We start from the raw sequence: 23,770 nt of genomic DNA on the forward strand, positions 1-23,770 counted from the left end.
TTGGGCAAAATCTAATTCAATCATGATTTATTATTTTGATTGAAGTTTAATCATGATTGAATTAGTCATGAGTAAATTAATCATTATATGATTTAATCATAATTAATTCAATCATGAGGTATGACTAAATCATATAATGATTAATTTACTCATGACTAATTCAATCATGATTAAACTTCAATCAAAATTCTTAATCATGATTGAATTAGTTTGTTTTTGCCCAACTCTGGCAACGATGACCAACTTACCAAAATCCAACCGACTCCGGATAAAAATTTTGAGATGAGTCGTGCTCAAGGCCAATCTTCAAAAATTGTTATAAACGAAAACCAAAGTTAAGTAATTATTCTACATGTCTATTTTATTACAATGAAGACCCCCTAGATGGTGTATTTTCCAAATAATGTAGAAATCTCTCCTTTTAAGTGGAATAAATTTTAATTCAAAGAAATATTTTTTCCATTGATCGGTTATCTAAACATATTTACATTTCAAAGCGTAGCTTGTTATAGGATTTTTTATTTTATATTATTATTATTATTATCATTATCATTATTTTTTGGCTTTTCATAACGACGGAGTTTTACTTATAATAGGAAGGTTGATTTTTGTTGAATAAGGTGTTGAAAGATTTTCGTTTCGATGAAATAAATTTCTGTTAAAAAATTTTTTAAAAGTGATGTGTATTTTTCATTTTTTGAGCACCCATTTGAAAATGATTTATCGAAATTTAGTCATGACTAACTATATTGTGACTAAATTAGTCATGCCTCCAATTTAATTTCTAGTCATGACTAATTTAATCATTAATCACATATGGCGACTAAATTAGTCACTTACTACCAATCATGACTAACGGTCTGAGTGATCAATCATTAATCATTAGACATGACTAATTTTTGCCCAACACTGTAGTAAGTAGCATACTCCACAATCAAAAGTTTATTATTAACTTGTCAAAACTTTTTTATTTAAATTTATTTTTTCAAGTAAACTTGTTTTTGTCATACCAATAAGAAAAAATTAGTCTGCCACTGTAAAATTTTAATTTATTAACTACGGGTTTTCTGCTGTCAAGCCATATTCAGGTCCACCATTCATATAATTTAACATTATTGACTACCCCGTATTTGTTCAGTAGTCACAATTGACCATATTAATTATTCTTTTCATCTAGGGTTTTTGGTTGAGATGAAAAATTAGAGACACGAGCGGGGATTCGAACCCACGACCTACGGCTCAATACGCCACTGCTCTAACCACTTGAGCTATCATGACTTTGATCCACTCGGACAGCAACTTGACACTAGAGTTTTCATTTCAACCAAGACCTTAGATAAAAAGAACACTTACTTAAAAATAACCTTTTAATTTCCAAATTAACTCACTTAACATTAAATAACCTTATTTCTACTTAAAATTAACCCATTTTAACTCGAAATTAACCTTTTTTTTTGCTTAAAATTCATCCTTTCTTAACTACACATTAACCTTATTAAATTCCAAATTAACTTTTTAACTTCAAATTAATCCTTTTTATTTCAAAAATACTTTTTTTTATATTCCAAATTAAATCTTTGTAAATTTCAAATTACTTTTTGAATTCAAATAAACTTTTCTAAACTTCATACTAAGCCCGGGGCCTGTGATGGATGTGGGAGTGGAGGCACAGCACCCGCACATCCATCGGAAGGCCTAATAGGTAAAAAAGAAGTAAGAAAATAATATATCCGGCATTATATGCCCGCACCGATCCGGGCTTCCTGGCTTGCGCCAGACTCTGGCCTATGACATTGTGTGCCTGGAATGGATCATTATCAAGGCAAAAAATGACCCAAATGCCTGCCAAAAAAAAAAAAAAAAAAAAAAAAAAAAAAAATCATCCCCAAACTTCATACTAACCCTTTTTATTATTAATTTTGAAATTAATCTTTTAAAATTCTAAATTAATTCTTTTTAATTTCAAAAACCCTTTTTCAATACAAATTTAACATAAAATTAACCCTTTTTTCTAAACCTCAAATTAACCTTTTTTTATATTCCAAAGTAACATTTTTTAACTTCAAATTGAAAATGTAAAAACTTCAAACTCTTTTTAATGTTAAATTACCTTTTTTTATATAACAAAATAATACTTTTTAACTTCAACTTAATTGTTAATATTCCAATTTAACCCTTTTTAACTTTATACAATTCCAATTTAACCCTTTTTAACTTCAAATTAAAGATGTTTTACATTCTGAATTAACATTTTTTAACTTCAAAACAACCTTTTTTTATATTCCAAATTAATCCCTTTTCAACTTCAAATTGATCTTTTTTTTTACTGGAAATTAACCTTTTTTTTAACTTCGAATGAAAAATCCTTTGTTTTTATATTCAGTTGTATATAACTTTTAATTTAATACTAATTAATTTTCATTCTTAAAATTTACATAAGTAACTAAATTTTTTCAAGTTAAAAAAGATAATTTGGCAGTCTGTTTGACCAAATAATTTCTTTCAATTAATTAACCTTTGTATGTAAGGTATTGGTTGAAATGAAAAAGTTAGTGTCATGAGTGGGATTCGAACCCACGACCTTTGGGTAAATACGACGCTGCTCTAGCCACTTGAGCTATGACTTCAAACCACTTAGACACCAACTTCTCATCTCAACCTACAACCTTTGGAATTTTCCCTCTTTTTGCCACATTTTCAAATTTTTACCTTAAGACGAGGTCTAGGGAGGGCATTACCAGGTCACTCATCTTTGGCCAATTGACCAGGAAGGAGGTAGAATAATTAATTTTCACTTTCTTCTTCCCTTTTGATGAGAGACAATTGGAAACTTCCTTATATAAAAAATGCAATGGGATGGTAGGCAAGTCTGCCAGGGTTTGTGGGGGCAGAACCAAATTTCCCGACATGTAGAAGAAAAATGTGAAATAAACTAATCTTTAAAATACATGTCTCAGACTGCTCCTAATTTAAAGAAACTCCAACTTAGGAAGAGTTAAATTTAGTTTTTCAAGTAAACTTGTTTTTGTAATACCAATAAGGAAAAAGTGGCCTGCCACTACATTCAGGAAAGTATAGGGGTAGAGTTAGCTTAGGTTGTGTTATAGTTAGGGGCTGGTTAGGTTAGTTTATGTAGGGTTAGGAACTGGTTAGATTAGGTTGGGTTATAGTTAATGACACGTTATGTTATGTTAGATAGGGTTAGAGACCTATTTCACTATATTGCTCAGTTACAATGTTTTGCTTCAATTTTCTCACAATCAGAGATTGTTATTCAGAGTAAGGGTATCAATCCAAGAAAATCTCATGCTAACCTCTTGGCTACTGTGGTCCCCATCAAGAAAATTGATTAGGTAGTAGGTTTGGTTTCAGTGGTTGAATTTCTCCTATGAGCACGTTGTACATCCTGAAAAACACTTCCACCTGTGGGCAAATGTGATGCCAGTATGCTAATAGGTGGGATCTTACATCATAAAGATGGGTTAGGTTATGTAGGATTAATTTGAATTTTTTCATGCAGATTTAGGTTAGGTTAGTAAATGTAGTGTTAGAGTTAGGGACTGATTAGGTTAGTTTATGTAGTGCTAGGGATTTACTTCACTATATTGCTCAGTTACAGTGTATTGTTTCAATATACTAATTTTCTTGCTATCAGATTGAGTTTTTTTCAAAATGGGTTAAAACATTTTAATATCTATTATTATTTATATACTAACAAACTGTGGCTGTTAGGAGGTGTGTCGGTGCATCCTCTGCTTCTTAGTAGAAGCTGCACATGCCATGTTGTATCATACCAATTTTTTAGATGCCCATTCAGTCTATAGTGTCCGGTTGTTTCTTTCCTTCCAAAATTTGCTACAAGGTTCTTTGATTGTTTGGGTCCAATGAATGAATTCCACTGTTTTCCTCATTCTCATTGTGTCTTTTTGTCTAAGATACATTTTGGTAGTTTGAATCCCTATGGTACAGAAGGGCTCAGGACCTATCAGTGGTATGGCAGCCCCTTTCCCTGCAACAGGGTCTGCTCTCTCATTCTCTACTCTCACATGTTCAGCAGAGGGTGAAACGTTCAATAGGAAGGAACTATTACGAAGGAATTATTAGTTTCACTTGCCTCCAGACGTTTTGTTTTAGAAGAAACCAGACTATTTTTACCTACTAGGACCTAGGAATTATTACTAAATATGAAGGGCTCCATTTATTTTTTCATAAAAAACACAATAGTGGAAACATTTATTTACTATAAATATTAAATATAGTTTTTAAATAGATTGTGTATATATAGAATGTCATTCACCTTCCGTAACCAGACATATTAAAACTACTTTTAAAATATATTTAATTTGTCTCATTATTAGAAGCATTTTGGTACTTGATTGTATAATTTACCCATGATAAAAATACAAATAATACATTTTTTCTTTTTTTTATAATACACATTTACATCAATACAGCTTCACAAATTAAGGTAACAATGTTTTATAAACTGACTAGAATGTAACTACAATGGACTGGTCAAACTCTTGCAATAAGCTATAACAAATTGTATTAATATTGACCTATGCTAAATAAAATGATTGCACAAAAGAAAAGGCGAATAGTACAAAAATAATTCCAAAATTTTCAGACTTTTCAATTTACATGCTTCAATTCATTTTACATGCTCAATACATATAAATATCACCTCAATAAATGTTTCAACAGGATATTACGGGTAGAATGTTATGGCGCAGACTTTAAGAAATCTCAAATGTTTCATGAAAAGCACTGTTTAGGTTTTTTGGGAAGAAGAATTTTATTTGTTAAGATATTGTTATATAAAAGAGATAATCCGTAATAATAAAAATATTTCTGGGAAATCTGGCTCAGTACTTGGATTTGTTAAATTGCTTTTATACCATTAGCTGGTTGAAAAGACATTCAATTTGCAGCGGGACACCTCTACTGATGGAAGTCATCAGTGGGCCTTCCTCTCCAAATATAGATTTTTAAATTAGTTATCAGTTTTATGCAGAGAAGGTTGAAAAGAAAAATTAGAGTCATGAGTGGGGCTCGAACCTACGACCCCTGGCTAATTCCCGGTGCTCTACCACTTGAGCTAACGTGACTTCGGTCCATGGGCTGTCGAGCACGGCCTAGCGAAGAGGCTGTCGAGCAGAATCCAGCACGTCCCCGAACAAAAAGGTTTTACAGAGGGCATTGATAGGACGGCGGAAAATATTATTTTGCTCGACGCCATTATTCGCGATGCGAAAAGGAGGCTCAACAGCCTGCACGTTGCGACACTCGACCTCAAAAAGGCATTCGATTCCGTCAGTAGAGAGGGCCTACTGGCGGCTATAGCTGCAAAAGGCATACCCGAGAAACTGGGATGCTACATCGCTGAGACGCTCAAGGGGAGCACGTACCTGGAGTCAAGGAGACAGAGATCCAGCACGATTCAGCCAAACCGTGGAGTGCGCCAGGGTGACCCATTGTCGCCGATTCTGTTTATGGACCAGATTCTGTTGTTGGTCCCGCCCCATATTGGTTACTGCTTAGAAGGACACAGAATCGGAGCCCTGGCATTAGCGGACTGAGTGGACTCTTCGACAGAGCTTGGTCTTCGGACAGCGCTGGGGGCTTTCGAGTCCTCAGCGTCCAGGTATGGTCTCGAAGTGAACCCGGGGAGGTCGACAGTACTCTCCCTAATACCCAACGGTAAAAATAAAAGGATGAAAATAGTGGAGTCGGCCCGATTCTCTGTGTCCGGGGAATCCCTGACGCAAGTCGGGGTTCTGGACATGTGGAGATATCTCGGGGTTGACTTCGGTACGTCGGGAGTAAGGGAAATGAGGCTAGAAATGGAACTGGGGACACTCCTTGAGAGAGTCCAAAGAGCCCCTCTCAAGCCGCAACAGCGGCTAGAGATCCTGAGGTCGCACTTGCTCCCAAGGCTGTTTTACGCCCTGGTGCTAGGAAGGACAACAGCCGGCCGACTCACCGCCATTGATAGACAAATAAGGAAAGCGGTGAGAGGATGACTGCGTCTTCCCAAGGACACTCCGAAAGCCTTCTTCCATGCCTCTAACAGGGATGGAGGGCTAGGGGTGCCTGCCATGGAGACCTTCATACCAGGGTGCTTCGCCAGAAGACTGGACAGACAGCGAGAAGATGGAAGTGCAGCAGTCCAGGCAGCGATCGGGAGCACAGCGACCCAGAGGCGGGTAGCATGGGCCAGGCAACAGCTGAGGAAGAGGGGCCTCCCGACAGACTCGACTCCGGAGCAGAGACAGCGCTTCTGGGCAGAGACGCTATACAAGAAGTACGACGAGTAAGTAGTGGCGCTATGGGAGGCAAGGAAGGAGAAGGCGTTCACAGCGTGGATATGGAGGAACTGCGGCAGCATCCCGGGTAGGGATTTCATCCAGCACACCCGGACATGGATCAACGTTCTCCCAACAAGGACCAGGACAGCGAGGGGAGAGCGATGCCAGGGAAGGAACCTCCGTTGCCGAGCTGGTGGCGACGCCACCGAGACCCCAGCGCACGTCGTCCAGAGTTGCTGGCGTACCCACGGCGGAAGAATTCTTCAACATGACGCCGTGGTAGCTGCACTCGCCGGACGGCTGAAGCAGAAGGGGTATACGGTTCTCCTTGAACACTTCTTCTCGATGGCGACCGGGAGGTTCAAGCCGGACCTCCTGGCGACGAGGGACGGACTCGGATACATCGTAGACGTTCAGGTCGTCGCGGCAGGACCTCCTCTCAGTGCGGTGCATCGGCAGAAGGCGGAAAAATACCAGAGCAACAACGACCTCACTGGACAGGCGGCGGCAGTACTGGGGACGGCCAACGTCGAGGTCAGCACACTCACCGTCTCGTGGAGAGGAGCCCTCTGCCGACAGTCAGCGGAGTTCCTGAGAAGCCTCGGCCTATCGGACACGACACTCGCACAGATGGTCACCCGGGTTACTGCAAGGGAGCCACACATCAAGGACACGCTTCAATCAGACGACGATGAAGCTGATGTACGACGACTACTGCGCGTGAGGTCTCCGCAGCGATCAAGGAAGAAGAGTGCGACACTTAATGTCGGGAATCTCAATCTTGTAATGAAAAATGAAAAATATGAATTGTAAAACTTGTAACGCTTATAGAGATCAAATACACAGTTTTGATAGCCATTCCTCTTCTCAACCGACTATTATTTAAATTTTCCCGTTTTGCAAATATTCAAACAAAGTAGCATCATTTAGTTGCATTATGATGCAGGATTAGCAACAGGGAAATTTTGATGTAAGGGTAGCGTCCTTAATTATATATTTTTTTTTATTAGTTATAAGTTTTTCTAATTTTTATGCAAAGCTTTTATACCATTAGCTGTTTGAAAAGACATTCAATTCTCTACTGATCATCACTGGGCCTTCCTATCCTACACCACATCTTTTCCTCCTTCGCTTTTCTGCCCATGTAGCAAATTCCCATCAACACTGTATTGATAAGTCTTTATTTAAATTTCCTTTTTTTTGTTCTCTATTCAAAGCCGTTCTTTTTCTTTTATTTTCCTTTCATTTCTTTTCTATATTAATTTTACTTTTTCTCCTCATAAATAAATTGGGTGGTCCTCCTGCTGTTTATAATTTAATTTTGGCTTTTAAATGTACTGAGAGTGACCGAGTGGGATAGGACTCTGAGGTCAATTCTAACCCCTGCCATAAGAAAAAGGTCAAAATTAGGGAAGATTTTTTTTTCAAGATTTAAAAATTGAATTCAACCGAAGTGGTTCTGGTTTGGAAAAAGAATCTTGAAGTACTGACCCCTCATCAGCAACATCCAATGTATGACAAGAGCCAAAACTGGCAAACATATTGCCATTAGTAGACATCGTAAAACTCAGGAGATAGATAGGGATATATACCAGTAGACAATGAGGAAAAAACTGCCATCTTCGAATGTGAATTGGCCAATGGAGGTGTAACTAAAGGTAAGAATTGACAGTCAATTGAACCTTATCCTTCTTAAAAGAAGGACCGAGTCAATTGAATTAATGTAAGGAATTAAGAAATGTACAGTCAGTCAAAAGGTTGCAATACTATTAGAATACCAAACCCTCGCTTCCTATATCCTTCTCATTATTATCATGACAGGAATTACTTAATTTATTAACTTATCAAAAGGCTTACTTGTAAAACACAATGTTTTCAGCTTTAAATTTCACAATTTAAAATGACTACAGCATATTAGAATGATATTAACAAAATAATAAATAAATAAATAAAAAATAATAACATGTTGACTGTGGACTAGCCGAGGTGAACTTACATGTGCGACTCTTCCTTTGCGTTTTAAAGGCTTCCCCCTACTAATTCAGGCACAGAAAACATTTCATTACTTAGAATGTAACAGTACCAAAGTAAAATATATTATACAGTTATAGTGAAGCTTGTATTGTCACGGAGATAAAATCACGATTTCAACGGGGATTCACATTTGGCCAAAGAATTTTCCAAGTACTGTATTCTTCTCATCAATATCATAACCTAAAATAATTTAAAAAAAAATAGTGTTTTTATATACATAATCAAGTAAATATATATATTACAATTAATTAAGGTTTTTAGTTGAGATAAAAAAGTCAATGGCACGAGCAGGATTCGAACCCACGATCTTCGGCTTGATACGCCGCTGTTCTACCACTTGAGCTATCGTGACCTCGATCCACTTGGACATCAACTTCCCATCTCAACCGCACCTTTTGAATTTTCCCTCCTTTTTGCCATTTTTCAAATGTCGTGTAATCTATTCGATTCTCGGCGACAAATGAAATGGCCACGGAGAGCTTTAGTGAAGTGTACTTCATTTTAATTCATTACATTCACTAATTTCGTGGTCCGCTTGACCAATTAATATATTACAATTAATTAAGGTTTTTAGCTGAGATCCGAGTGGATCGAGGTCACGATAGCTCAAGTGGTAGAGCAGCGGCTTATCAAGCCGAAGATCGTGGGTTCGAATCCCACTCGTGCCATTGACTTTTTTATCTCAACTAAAATCCTTAATTAATTGTAATATATTAATTGGTCAAGCGGACCACGAAATTAGTGAATTTAAATATATATTAGAAGATAGAAACCTGTTCTGACTGTTGAGTTACAAGCTGCGTGAACGAGTTCTCAAGCAATTTCACCTTTCCAGTCTTTTCAAAGTATTGCAGACTCGGGCTATTAACAGAAACAAACAAAATCAATCCTGTTTTATATAGTATTAAATGTAATATAAATGATCGGTGAATGGGGTTACGACCAAGGTGAAGCGAAAATAAACCTTTTACCCACAGAACAAGAATGCATAAGATAACTAGCCGCAAACAGCATTCAGTATTTTGCTATCTTCTATGTTAAGGATCGTGCTAACCTGAATGAGTATCGGCAATACCTGCCTGACAAACTACTTCTGGGCCAAAATGCACGAGAATCATCTCAGACAAACTTAGGCTCTAGACGCTTAGGTCATTTTAGTCCCCAATGCAGTGTTTAAACCTGGACAAGTCAAACTTTTTTTCCTATTAACACACCATTCAATCAAGATGATAGAGTACACGATATTCTAACATCACCATTTTACACATGTTATATAACTTATCTAACTGAGGGTTGACGGGTATTCAAAATTCAGCCGTCAGCCCTCTCTCACTACACATTCATGCTAATAAATATGCCTAATCTCAATTAACACAAAACAAGATATCTACAGCTTTTGTCCGCCAAATTACCTTTTTTAACTTGAAAAAATTCAGCAGATGCTACAAAATATAAGCAAATAAAATAAAAATCCTGGAAATACGTGGATTTTTTTAAATATAAACTAATTTGCCAATTAATATGAAAATTAATTGGCATTAAAATTAAGTTATATACAACTGAATATAAAAAGAAATAATTCTTCATTAGAAGTTTGTAAAACATCTTTAATTTGAAGTAAAACACGTTAATTTGAAGTTAAAAAGGGTTAAATTGGAATTTTAAAAAAGTAATTTGAAGTTAAAAATTATAATTTTGTTATATAAAAAAAGTATTTTAACATTAAAAAGAGTTCACTTGAGGTTAAAAAATGTTACTTTGGAATATAAAAAAGGTTAATCTGAAGTTTAAAAAAAGGGGTTAATTTTATGTTAAATTTGGATTAAAAAAGGGTTAATTGAAGTTAAAAAGAGTTAACTTGGAATTTAAAAAGGTTAATTTCAAGTTTAAAAGGGTTAGTATGCAGTTTAAAAAAGTTTATTCGAAGTTAAAAAATTAACTTACAATTAATTAAGATTTTCAGTTGAGATAAAAAAGTCAATGGCACGAGCGGGATTCGAACCCACGATCTTCGGCAGGTGTGGTTGAGATGGGAAGTTGGTGTCCGAGTGGATCAAAGTCACGATAGCTCAAGTGGTAGAGCAGCGGCGTATCAAGCCGAAGATCGTGGGTTCGAATCCCGCTCGTGATATTGACTTTTTTACGTCAACTGAAAACCTTAATTAATTGTAAGATATTAATTGGTCAAGCGGACCACGAAACTAGTGAATTTAATAAGGAATTAAAAAATTAATTTGAAATTTACAAAGATTTAATTTGGAATATAAAAAAAAAGGTTATTTTGAAGTTAAAGTTAATTTGGAATGTAAAACATTTGAATTTTGAAATGCCAATCGAAGGCCTGCTAGTGGATCTCAGTTTGTGCTCCCTTCAGTGGTCCAACTGGACTCCACATTGTAGAACGCAACCTCAACGCCTTGACCAATCTGGTTGACAATGTTGGACCTCATAGACGAAGAGTTGTCTATCAACGTTTAGAAAACCCGGGAATTTCCCATCTGCTCCTTCCCCCATTGTTTCAACAGCGCAATCCCATCGAGCGAGCACACGTGGGATGCGTTGGAGATAAGGCTTTTCAATCACCATCCGCAACAACTGAGTACAACATCGCAACACCTCGAGTGAAATTCCTCATGCAATTAGGGGCAACCTTATTAACAGTCTGCCTACCAGGTGCACAGAGGTTTTAGCTAACAGAGGACATCAAACAAGGTATTAATTGTTTAAAAAAATTGTGTCCAACAAACAAAATTATGGAATTACAATTTTTTATTGTTATTTTTGAAAACCCCTTAATTAAATTTTCACATATCAGATTTAATTCTTACACGGATGCTCTCTATATGGCACCCTTCAATAAACTGGAACACATCAAGCAACCTTTTTCTACATGTTTGACATATTAACAGTCCATATGGTAACGAAATGACTAAAGCCAGGACCAACCTTTAAGCCAGGAACACACTTACCCGATGCTACGCCATGCGACGCTACTCGACGCCTTGCCACATTTTGGTGGGGTGTGCACATCTATCCGACGCAAGCACACGTACAGTCCACAGCGTTTATCACAATAATCACTATCACAATCGCAACGCATCGTTTGTTCTTAATGCACTATTTTGAGCAAAACCTTGTAATAAATTGTTAGTTAAATTTTATGAGCACAACCATCTAATAAATTGTTTGTTAAACTTAATTGTTTTAAATAAAGTTACTCCTAACCATCATAATTAAACAATGTTTATAAAAACTTATGCATTTTTGATCTCGTTTAATTTGGTTTACATTAAAATAACATGTTGTAATTAATATAACGACAAAATTACATGTACTTAGTTTGAAATAAACTACAAAAAATATGAGTGTCCTGTTCTGATGCTACCCGACATTACAAAATGGTGTAATTTTACGAGCAAAACTATGAAATAAATTGTTAATTAAATTTTATGAGCAAAACCGTGTAATAAATTGTTCCAATTTTAGTATATGTACCGCCGAAGCGAGTACAATAAATTGTTAGTTAAATTCATTATATCAAAAAATCGTATTCCGGTGTTTTGATTAATTTTCTACCAAACCATTAAAATTAATTTTTTAAATAAAAACTAATTAATTTTTAATCACAGTTAATTTGGTTTATATTAAAATAAGTATGTTGTAATTAATATAACGACAATAATACATGTAGTTTGAATAAAAATATGAGTGTCCGGTTCTTTTGTCTTCGACTGTACTCGATGCGACCCGACAAAAATTTGGACAGTGGGGATCGCAGAACGTCGGGTAGGTTAGCGTGGCATAGCATCGGGTAGATGTGCACGGGGTAACACAATTTTTTGGAAAATTGGACTTTGGATTTGCGTTGGGTAGCATTGGGTAGCGTCGCATGGCATAGCATCGGGTAAATGTGTTTCTGGCTTTCGACCTGACCACCATTATTCAGTGGTTAAATTGAATTATTATAGTCCTTTGCCCTCCTTATGAGTGAATTGACGTTCAGTGACACCATTTTTTAACCTGGTACTCTTATGGCAAATTTTATTTTTAAATCTCATTTTACCTTGCCCATAAACCCATATACCAACCTATTAAAAATAATAAGAAACTTACAGTAGATCTACTTTGCCTTGATCAATACTGACTTCGACATCATCTGACTTTTCACGGTTCACATAATGCTGGAAAAAAAAATTATTCATATCAAAATGTTTAGTCTGCAGGGTGAACATGTTTAGTTGTTTCAAATCACCCAAATCAGTCAAGAGGCAGGGAAAAAAATCATCAGAAACAGCCAAACTACAACTTTTTTTTACTACTTAATTAATGTGAAATAATGAACCAAGAATATTAGTATATGGGGCCTCTAATTATATGATTATGCTAAACTATGTCTAGTCAGAACAGAAAAAAACAACGACAGTTATACACTATCAGAGTTTTTGGGTTAAACTTTTTTTTATTTTTTTTAATAAGGAGGTTTGAACAGAAATCCGACCACTTTGCCCAGGTTCTGATGATATTAAAAATTAATGATAATTTCCAGTTAAGGCAGCTTTAAGAAATTAAAGAGATCTATTCTGTGACTGCCACCAAACTAAATTAGCTTCAAACTAACAGAAACGTGCATTCTCCACCTCAAATTGAATTCAGTCAGGATGTGCTTTTCTGTTGGCAGTTCCGACAGCTTTGGAAGATTGGGAGAGATTTCCTTGCCATGAGGAATCCTTGGGTAACCCTGCAATGTCCTATTCTTAGACTACGGTATGTTCGAATGGAGGAGGGCCATCGTTTATCCTATCTCTTAATTTCCGTTAGTTTATTGTGGTTAACTTCATGCCAGTTTTCTCAGATTAAGAAATGAGAGGTGTTCCGAAGAAACAATCAGCCTGAATGCCTTCTGTGATGGATAATTTGGCTGCCCTCTCAGATTATTTACACCACTACAACACTCTCAATCAATTTACTCAAAAAATTTCCGATTATTCAGATGAAATTTTCTACAATGCTGTTTCTGACAAAGAAAAAAAAAACATACATGTAATTAAAAAAATTGACATGTTCTTGACTGCATGTACAATTTTAATCAATATTCTTGGTTCACAAATTTAAAAGAAAGTAAATTTAATTTACCTTATTGCTTGCACTTCCACGAGGCAAATTTATGTCCGAGCCCTCGATTTTTTGTAATTTTTGTTGCAAGCTTTTGTAATCATTTAGCGCTTGAATAAGTTTTTGCCTTGTCTCTCTTTGTTCAACTCTTTCTTGCATTAAGCACTGTAAAAAGATCAGTGATGTTGATCATTACTATCAAACCAACAACATAATGAAAAAATTCATACTTGAGTTAGAATTGCAGCTTCTATATCAATGTTGGGCTTTGGTTCATAAGTCGGTACTTCGAATGTATTGGACTCGCTGAAAAATTTAAACGGTGTAAGGTTGGCTAGAATTTTTTCCAGCTTGGTCACATTCTTGTTTAAATTTTCTCTAATACCCTGTTCTTCTTTTGGTCTGAAACATATGAAAAAAAAAATTATCATCATCTTTGTAAAGGTAGTGTGTTGTTTATTTTTTTCAGGGGTAACCAAGAAGTCATTCCAGCGCCACAGGTGAGAGGATGATGGGGGTACTCAATATTCCGCCATTGGCCCTCTCATTAACCAAAACACAAACATACACACACAAAAAAACTCAACGTTATATAACACATGTACAAATATGAGTTAGCTTAAGTTTGATTAGGTTAGGTTAGAGATAAGGTGCTGTTCACTTGACAGTAAATCGCCCGAGAATTCTTGATAGCAACTTTCAGATGAGTTACTCCATCAATTTTCTCATGAGAAGTCTCAAAACTGTGTCCAAAACAATTAATAAAAGAAGGGTCTAGGTTAAGCCCTGGATCACAAAAAGAAATTCTGTGAAATATAGTGAAACTATCAGCCCTCTAGCTGTGTGCGTGTGTATGTACGTGTGTCTAGGTTCAATAGTGGAATATTTTCCCCTCTTTCCTGTGAGTACACTCAGAGTCCTGTCCACCAGCGAGAACAGCTCTCGAGTGTAAAATACTTTCAAGTCGACAGGCACCTTTAGGAACAGGTTAGGTAACATTTCCTTCAATGTTTCTCCATAAGCATATCAAATATACAAGTGAAACGTTTGTTTTGGTTTCAAGTTAAACTCATAAAAAGGACGAAATATAAACTTGAAAATTTAACCATCGCACTTAGTAAGTACATCTTTCTTCATTTTTTGTGGTGTCTCATCACTTTTAATATTACAGTAATGAATTAAATTAAAATAGAATAATTTAAAAAATTAATAATTAATTAAAAATTAAATTCACTAATTTCGTGGTCCGCTTGACCAATGAATCCAAACCGATTACACGACATTTGAAAAATGGCAAAAAGGAGGGAAAATTCAAAAGGTAGGGTTGAGATGGGAAGTTAGTGTCCGAGTGGATCGAGGTCACGATAGCTCAAGTAGTAGAGCAGTGGCGTATCTAGCCGAAGATCGTGGGTTCGAATCCCGCTCGTGCCATTGACTTTTTTATCTCAACTAAAAACCTTAATTAATTGTAAGATATTAATAAGTCAAGCGGACCACGAAACTAGTGAATTTAATGATTTAAAATGAAGTATACTTCACTAAAGCTCTCCGTGGCCATTTCATTTGTCGTCGAGAATCCAATCCGATTACACGACATTTGAAAAATGGCAAAAAGGAGGGAAAATTCAAAAGGTAGGGTTGAGATGGGAAGTTAGTGTCTGAGTGGATCGAGGTCACGATAGCTCAAGTAGTAGAGCAGTGGCGTATCTAGCCGAAGATCGTGGGTTCGAATCCCGCTCGTGCCATTGACTTTTTTATCTCAACTAAAAACGGGGATAAAACATCAAAAATGTAACCTACTGAAAGTCCACAGAACCACTTACAAATATTTTTTAAAAATATTATTCTCAATTAAAAAGCCATGAGGAAATGTTGGGATTCAAACACAGAACCGCGATAAATAAATTTTTTCGCATGAGTATGGCATAAACATATTTTTTAAGCCAGCTGTTGTTAATTTATGTATTTTACAACAAATTGCATTGTACCTCTTCACTTTTTTAGGCCAGGCTGAATACATGTAAGAATCCAACTGTGAATACTGATCGATAACTTCTCTGGCTAATGTTAATGCAACATCGTATGCATAAACAGATGATTCATGTTGAGCAAAAAGCAAGGACATTCTGTAATAATAATAAAAATAATTAACAGTTTTGTTAAATCTGTTTAGATTATTTAAACTTACTGGTTTAATTTCGCTGTGATTGTTTGATTATGTGCTTCTATTATTACTGCATCAGCCTTTTCTTTGTGGTACAATGCCTTCCAATATTCTATATCCTGTAATGAAAAATAAATCATAAATAAACACATTTTTTCATTGTTGAAATGTACTCACAGCTTCTTGTGAAGGAATTTTAGTCAATCGTGGCGGCAAGTTAGTCACACTTTTTGGATTAATTTTACGAGAAACCGGGTTGACACATTGCTTTTTCTCCTTAAACAAAACAATCTTTAAAATATGTTGGTTGTATAAAAGTCAAAATGTAATATCAGTGTAAATATAAGTAGTTTTACCTCTTCATCTGATAAAGTAGGCAGGTGGCTATCTTCTGAATTGTCATCTTCTTCAGTGACTTTCGAATCAACTGGCTGATTTAATTCAACATCTGGGAAAAAAATCGTGTTTGTTTACTTGTACCAATTTTAAATATTACTTCTTTTGTTGGTTAAATAAATATAGTGATTTGTAATTAAATTTAGTTACATTTCCATAAATCATAACAAACTTATTCTGTGTTAAAATAACAAAAAAATTTGGTTTAATCAATAATGTAAATCATTATATTCTTGCAATTTAACCAATAAAAAACAAAACATTATTGATTAAAAAATAATTATTAATATAAAAATAATTACCAGATGTCGTTTCTTCTTCAATAATAGAATGAGACTGTTTTTCGACTTTGCGTGACAGCTCTGCTATGACCGAATGAAGTTCAGTGATTTGTTCTTCATAAGTTTCCCTCATTGATTCAACCATGTAGTCCTATTAAGGGGGAAAGACGACTTTTATGACCAGTGATTTTAAAAATATTATGGATTTTTTCTTATCTGTATTATTGTTAAATGAATTCACTGACCAGGGGGAGGCTATAAACATGGGATTTACATTTTTAAGCACCCTTTAAATCTATTAAATACAATTTTTTATAGCAAATAAAAAATTGACATTTTGTGCTGGATTATCGAAAGGGAAATTTTTTTCACTTAAAAATTTATATCTTCAACTTATCCAATTTCAATGTAATTAGGACCATTGGAAAGCTTAATTTCTCTTCTTTCAGATCATTTCAATTACATTTTTTGATTTTGTGCCATTATAAGACAGAACGATGAGGATGAAATCAACAAACACTGCTCAAATGTTTTATTTTATATCTCAGGTTCTAATTTATTTACAGAGGTCGAGTTTGTGCTATTATGTTTAATTTATATAGTACTAAATCACTGTGCAGTTTCCTATAGATTGGTGGACTCGTTAAAAAATTATCATATTATCACCATGTTTGTGATTTTTCAAAAAGATTTTTATTTTGAAGGCGATTTCTTCCAAAAATTGGCATTTCGGGTGTAAAAAATGAATATCCATTTTCTTTATCGCTAAAAAAACATTTGAACCTATGTTCACTTTTCAAAAAGTGAAAAAAAATCAACCTCTGATTGCAAGAAAATTAGTATATTAAAATAATACACTGTAACTGAGCAATATAGTGAAGGTCTCTAACTCTGACCATAACCCTACCTAATATAACGTAACCTGTTGTTAAGTAAAATCCAACCTAACCTAACCAGTCCCTAACTCTAACACTACTTTTACCTAACCTAAATCTGTGTGAAAAAATACATCAAAATCAATCATTCCTAAATAACCTAACCCATCCTTAAAATGTAAGATCCCATCTACTAACAAACTGTGGCATCACATTTGCCCACAGGAGGAAGTGTTTTGGGATATACAACGTGACCATAGAAGAAATTCAACCACTGAAACAAAACCTATTACCTAATCAAGTTTCTTGATGGTGGTTAGCATGAGAGACTCATAGACCTTGCAGTCGAGGGTTCGATTCCCACTGTCACCTCTAGCCTTTTTTTCATGATACCATTATCCCCAATACGCATACGCATAATAATCATCTGAGACCTTGGCTAATATGCATAGATCATATGGCCATTTAAAAAAAAAAATGTATGAACCAGGACTCACTGGTATACTATAAGTGTAAAACGGGGGGATACAACAGCTCTCAAAGGGCACAGTATATTGCATACCCCAAACATTACATCTTACAACCCATCTTTAACTCTAACCCTACTTCTTTTCATTCTAGATGGTGGAAAAGTCCAAGCGAATTAACTTTATATTTTAAAATCAATCAATCAATCATTCCCTAATACCTTAACATAACCCATCCCTAACTCTAACCCTAACTTTATCTGACCTAACTGAACCTAACCCTGCCTAATCTTGACTGTAACCCTACCTGGCCTAACCTGTCCCTAACTCTAAGCTCATTTAACTTAACCTGTCCTTAACTCTAACCTAACTTCTTTGCATGTTAGGTGGTAAGAAAGGTCTAAGAGACTTAACTTTTCATGATAAAATAAATAAATCGATCAATTATAACTAACCTAACCCATCCTTAGTTCTAACCACAACCTTACCTAACCTAACCAACCCCAAATAAAGGTGATATTCATTTTTTGTAACCCCCCCCCCCTTTACAAACCTGTAAAAGATTTTTTCTTAGCTCCTAAGGCCCATTGATATGTACTGGGCCTTACCTAATAACCCCGCCTAATCTAACCCATTCTTGACTGTAACCCTATCTGACCTAACCTGTCCCTAACTCTAAGCTCATTTAGCTTAACCTGTCCTTAACTCTAACCCTACTTCTTTGCATGTTAGGTGGTAGAAAGGTCTAAGAGACTTATCTTTTCATGATAAAATAAATCAATCAATTAATCATAACTAACCTAACCCATCCTTTGTTCTAACCACGACCTTACCTAACATAACCAACCCCAAATAAAGGCGATATTCATTTTTTTGTAACCCCCCCTTTACAAACCTGTAAAAGATTTTTTCTCAGCTCCTAAGGCCCATTGACATGTACGATTAGACTTATCCAATATTTTTAACCTAGAGCCAATTGGTGATCCCACATGTGCAGCCTCGCCTTATGAGTAAATTTAAAAAATAAAATATGAAATAAACTTGGTGATGAAACAGTTCAATAGGAATGGGTTAACTAACAATAAAATTTTAACTATGCCAAACTTACTTGACATCTCTCTATTTCCTTTTTCAAAGTGTGGAATTCAAGGCGAGCTTCCTCAAGCAGAGCAGTCAGTTGGGAAAGTTCACTGCGTAAAGAATCAACAGCAGCCATATGAAGCTAAAAAACAATACACGTTTGGAATAATTTATTGTAACACATCTTAAGCATACACTTACCTTGTTGGCGAGCTCAAGAATTCCTGTCGAACTGCTTGGAGCTATCGAATTCCCAGGCAGTTTGATTAATCTTTGCAAGGTGTTAGGAATCGGGCTGAGATCATGAGCGCCTGAATCAAATTCCCACATTTCCTTGCTGGCGCTTAGTCCACCTGATCATAAGAATATTAAAAGACACACTGAATATTTTGCAAATAATTTTAAGATTAAGAAATTTCACTTATGTTAATAGTGAAATTTGTTAGTTATAACTTGATTAGCTTTCTTATCACGCTCCCCTCCCCTTTACGATTGGAAGGATTTTCCAAGGTAATTATGCTTGAGAAATAAAAAGACAGAGAGAGAAAGAAAGAAAGAAAGAAAGAAGAGAGAGAGAGAGAGAGAGAGAGAGAGAGAGAGAGAGAAAGAGAGAGAGAGAGAGAGATGGGATACTAGAAAGACTTGATTTTAATTGAATCACAATCCCTAGACATTTATATATTTTCTTTATTGTCTACAGATTAATAAATAACCGGAAAAAACTATTTCCACATACCCAAGCTTGTCCCGCTGCTGCTTAGATTTGGGTCATTCCCTCTGCATTTACTGTCACTGTCCTTGAGTGCCCTAATGTCAGATTTCAGGGCTAGTCTCTTTTGCAAAAATTCTTCAAATGAAACCATTCCATTTTCATCGGCCCCTAATTCGACTAAAATATCTTGAAGCACATCCTCCATGTCGAGCTCCTGACATACAGACTGTAAGTCATTGCTAAAATGTACCAAAAAAAAAAAGATTATTTAGAAATCATGTGTCTTTTAAATATATAAATATTATATTTGAGGAATTAGCTGGAAAAAAATGCCTACTATTTAATCTAGCCCTAGAGAAAGCAATCCATGATTCATTTAAATTACAGGAGCTATATTTAACAGACTAGTTCAGGTTCTTAGGTGATTATTAGGATATTTTAGATCCAAAGCCATGGTAGAAATTTTCTGATCTCTGGAGGTAGTAGGGAAAAGACCTAGGTCTAGCTGTGAACCAAATACATGGTCTCTGGCCATCTGGTTAAAGATTAAAAGAAGTTGTTCTCTTTTCGACCCACACAATGCGTCAAGTATTACTCCTTTTGCCATTTCTTGTTAATATAATTATTGAGGTGTGTCACTATGTCGGAAGCTGTTAACCATGATTTTACTATTCCTGAGTTGGCAGCTTCTTTTGCTAGAACATCAACTAAAAATACGTTCATACTCTTGTTGTCTAATCCCTGCTTGATCAATGGGTTCTTCATATGATCGCTTCTAACCGCTGATAATACACTAAGGCTGTCCGATAGAATTATGGATGTTTGATTAAGGTTTTTCGCTACATAGTTGACAGCCTCCAGGATACCCACAGCTTCGGCTGTATAGGCAGAACACATCTGGGGGAGTTTAATTTGAATTGTAGAGTTGTCCGCAATGTTTAGAACTGTGGCTCCAGTTCCGCTGGGGGATTTCGATCCGTCGGTATACAATATTGTCCCATCGGGACATCTTCTTGTTTCAAGGCAACAAATGATTGACTCTGGCATTCCTAAAGCGTTTCTATGTGACTTAATTACTTTAGGAGAACTGCTTTGTAGCTTCCATGGGATGATGTCCGTGGGCGAAAAAATCATTTTCCCTAGGCAGAGCTCTTTTAACCGCATAAAGAATGGTACTAAAAAAAGATTTTGATGACTTGTTGCAGTCTGTATGGAACGTTGATTCACGGTTTGAACAGCTTGGAGTTCGCTGTCTGCTAATTTTGTTGATAGGTATTTGCCGGCTAGTTTTTCTCTCCTCAAATATAGTGGCATAAGAACGGCTTCTATTGTTAGGGCATTTGTGGGGGTGGAAGCCATAGCACCTAGGGAACATCTTGTATCTTTATGCTGGAGTCTGTCTAATCGTTTGCAGATGCACGGACCATCCCTAACCAGCTATATATACAGGGTGTCCGAGTTCCTTCTGACGAAACTCAGGGAATCGATTCTACTCTTCGTTTGGAGCAAAAAATGCCCAGGAGAAAATTTTCTTAAAGTTCTCTATGTTGAAGATATTCGTCAATTTAGGTTTTTTCAACAACAAATCCAATTGCACCATTTGAAAGAACGCTAAATTTGCTGTTAGCTACTCCTATTTGCAATAATCTGTACGATATAAAATGTTAGCCAATATCTGTTGGAACATGTCAAAATTACAAAATTTAAAATTTTGGTCATGATTGCACGTTCTACCGAGGTTACAAAAAAATACCTACAACTTGTCAAATTTCACAAAAACTTTTTCATGTAATATGCTTTTCGTTGATATATCCAGGTTTTTAAATAACGTTCTATTAGAGTTGAAAAATAACAATTGAATGTTCGAAAACGTGAGCTAAGGTAAATTTGAAGGAACCAAGGAACCAAACATCCTTTCCAATTCAATTGTTTTTGGAGCATTGCAAACTGCCTTCGTTGTTGTACCGTTGACTCAGAATTCATGCGATCTATTTCAATGGACGCACCTTCAGTTATTTTTAATGACGTTGGCCCTCAGTGTATTGAAGAAATAGATAAATTTATGTTGCGTAATGCAAGTTGTTCTTTAATATCTTGTAATGATAGACCCGCGTTTCCTTCAATGATTTCCTCAATAGCGGCTAGAACGTCAGGGGTCAACTTGTGCAGCCGGGGTCCACCTCTTTTTTTAATTACTAACGGACAGTTTTGAGACGTATAATTTCTGTAGGGGTGTGGCACCCGGGCATGCTTTATAAACTCAAACGCTTCCTACCCACTCCCTATTACCTTATCCTGAAATCCTGCCTAACAGACCGCTGCTTCAGAGTGAGGTGCAGTAACGAGTTCTCTGAAATTAGGCCAATACAAGCCGGTGTCCCACAAGGGAGTATCCTTGGTCCTATCCTTTATACCACCTATACTGCTGATCTACCTACTCACCCAAATACCATCATTACCACCTACGTGGATGATACCGCAATTTTGTCCTCTAACTTGAATCCTACCCAAGCTACCTCTAATATCCAAGAACACCTTGAGCTCATCGAAGGTTGGTGCAAAAAGTGGAGGACAAGATTAAACGGAGAAAAGTGCATCCAATGTACGTTCACTTTGAAAAAACAGTCTTGCCCTCCACTATACATCAACAATGAAGAGATACCGACTTCCACTCAAGTCAAATACCTAGGACTATACCTTGACAGCAGACTGACGTGGAATCCCCACACAAGACTTAAAAGACAACAACTCAACAGAAGACTTGGACCAAAATCCGGGTTAACCATCAGCACTAAACTTACCTTATACAAGACTTTACTGCGACCACTTTGGACATACGGTGTGGAACTGTGGGGTTCCGCCAAACCATCCAATATACAGCGTATCCAGTCCTTCCAATCAAAAGTCCTCAGACAAATCGTCAAAGCTCCTTCTTACGTCTCTAACCTCACTATCCACAAAGATCTCAACGTTCCTTTTGTCCACGAACTGATCCATTTCCGATTCCAAAAATTTCATACCAACCTATCGATCCATCCTAACCCTACTGCTAGAACCCTCTCCACATATTCCCATCCCGGGAATCCACCACGTCGCCTAAAACGACGATGGCCCCGAGACCTCCTTGCCCCTTAATCTATTAAAATGAGTGCCAGCACTGGCTGGCTTCTCATGGCATGCGTCCTCCGGGTGCAGCACTGGCATCAGTGTTAGTGCTGTGACCGAGCGGTGAACAATATACATTGTGATCACATTGTATTATGTACAAGTATGTATAGGCTACAAATAAATAAATTAAAAAAAAAATCTGTATATACTGTAGCCAGTTCGAGTTTTTAAATTTGATTTTTGAGCTGCATCTTTGACTGAATGACCCTTTTATAAAAAGTTCGTTTTGATGCCTTGATGTATCTGCGTACGTACCTCTGCTCAGTCTTGAACGTTGGACACCGGACGAAGATGAACCGCCTGAAGCACTAGGTCATGTTTCATCATTATGACCAGTCACTTCTGTCTCTCATTCTATATATATAAAACTCACTCAATGCATACAATAAGACGTGACAAACAACTGAATATTTTAGGGGTAAAGAAACCAAGAACAGGGGAAGAAGAATTTCCTAGAAATCCGTCTGGGAATGATAAGGTAGGTTGGCGAACTCAATGAAATATATAAGTGAGATTAGTTCAAACGAAACCAGCTAATAAAGTGTTTCATGGGCTCTATATCATGATTGACGCTATGCTCCACGTTTTTTTGGAAATAAGTATTAATTTTCTTGAGAAAGGACCAATTTGGTTGGGAAAAATATTAAATTGCTTGAGAAAAGTATTAAATCGCTCGGGAAAAGTACTAATTTGGTCGGAAAAAGTATTAAATTGGTAGAAAAAAATACCAATTTGACTGAAAAAAGCTATATAAGATTACCAAAGTTATTGTTAAACTTGAGCTTACCTGTCGATATACCCGTCGCCGTTTTTGTCACAGACTTGAAAGAGCTTTCTGATCCTTTCCTCGTCGCAAATCGAGCTCGCCTCGCTGCAAGTGGACAATACGTCGACATCCCTGGACGAGTGCTTCACTTCAGACTCCATGCTAACAGTCAGTCAAGTTTTCAAAGTAAAATCAGCCACTGTGCCAGTTAGAAGACGCATCCTCTTGCTTCATACAACTCAACTGTTCGCCCCTTTCCACGGGTTTAAAGTAAAACGTCCGACTTATTAATTTGATAGTCAATAAACCAAACTTTAAAAATAAAAATAAAACCTTTTATGTTATAACAGTGCAGGGATGAGGAAATGTCATCAGCGTCGGGATAGGTGATAGGGTTTGTTACTTGT

The 23,770-nt window shown here is 36.2% G+C and overlaps 1 protein-coding gene and 1 non-coding gene across 4 annotated transcripts; one reads left to right on the top strand and one right to left on the bottom strand.

Annotated features, from left to right (window-relative positions):
• Positions 1 to 5,489: 5,489 nt before the first annotated feature.
• Positions 5,490 to 23,770, bottom strand: LOC106664089. Of its 3 annotated transcripts, none has more exons than XR_002910102.1 (15): positions 23,385 to 23,719; positions 19,454 to 19,668; positions 18,919 to 19,070; positions 18,746 to 18,859; positions 16,317 to 16,446; positions 15,975 to 16,066; positions 15,796 to 15,909; positions 15,643 to 15,737; positions 15,443 to 15,580; positions 13,685 to 13,856; positions 13,476 to 13,619; positions 12,456 to 12,523; positions 9,116 to 9,203; positions 8,305 to 8,522; positions 5,490 to 7,088 (listed from the first exon to the last, which is right to left on the bottom strand). XR_002910102.1 is itself a non-coding variant. In XM_024226023.1 (15 exons), the coding sequence occupies exons 2-15, from the start codon at positions 23,522 to 23,524 to the stop codon at positions 8,448 to 8,450; spliced, it is 1,737 nt and encodes a 578-aa protein (XP_024081791.1). In that variant the 5' UTR covers positions 23,525 to 23,616; positions 23,697 to 23,770; the 3' UTR covers positions 7,314 to 8,447. The 3 variants fall into 3 exon arrangements, 2 of the variants coding, with proteins under 2 accessions (XP_024081791.1, XP_024081792.1); XM_024226023.1 differs by lacking the exon at positions 5,490 to 7,088 and having other exon boundaries at positions 7,314 to 8,522; positions 23,385 to 23,616; positions 23,697 to 23,770; XM_024226024.1 differs by lacking the exon at positions 5,490 to 7,088 and having other exon boundaries at positions 7,314 to 8,522; positions 15,796 to 15,894.
• Positions 8,938 to 9,010, top strand: Trnad-auc. The gene has a single exon. It is a non-coding gene; the product is annotated as a tRNA-Asp (tRNA).

The sequence above is a fragment of the Cimex lectularius genome, unplaced genomic scaffold (genome assembly GCF_000648675.2).
Source record: "Cimex lectularius strain Harlan isolate CLEC.00 unplaced genomic scaffold, Clec_2.1 scaffold82, whole genome shotgun sequence".
Taxonomy (NCBI): domain Eukaryota; kingdom Metazoa; phylum Arthropoda; class Insecta; order Hemiptera; family Cimicidae; genus Cimex; species Cimex lectularius.

What these genes read in the sequence shown, in the direction of transcription:
- LOC106664089 (XM_024226023.1), bottom strand. Translation starts at nt 23,524, where the DNA reads ATGGAGTCTGAAGTGAAGCACTCGTCCAGGGATGTCGACGTATTGTCC. An exon ending in CAGCAGCGGGACAAGCTTGG is followed by an intron (nt 19,071 to 19,453) that starts GTATGTGGAAAT and finishes TCTTATGATCAG; the next exon opens with GTGGACTAAGCGCCAGCAAG. An exon ending in AGGAAATAGAGAGATGTCAA is followed by an intron (nt 16,447 to 18,745) that starts GTAAGTTTGGCA and finishes CCCCCTTAATAG; the next exon opens with GACTACATGGTTGAATCAAT.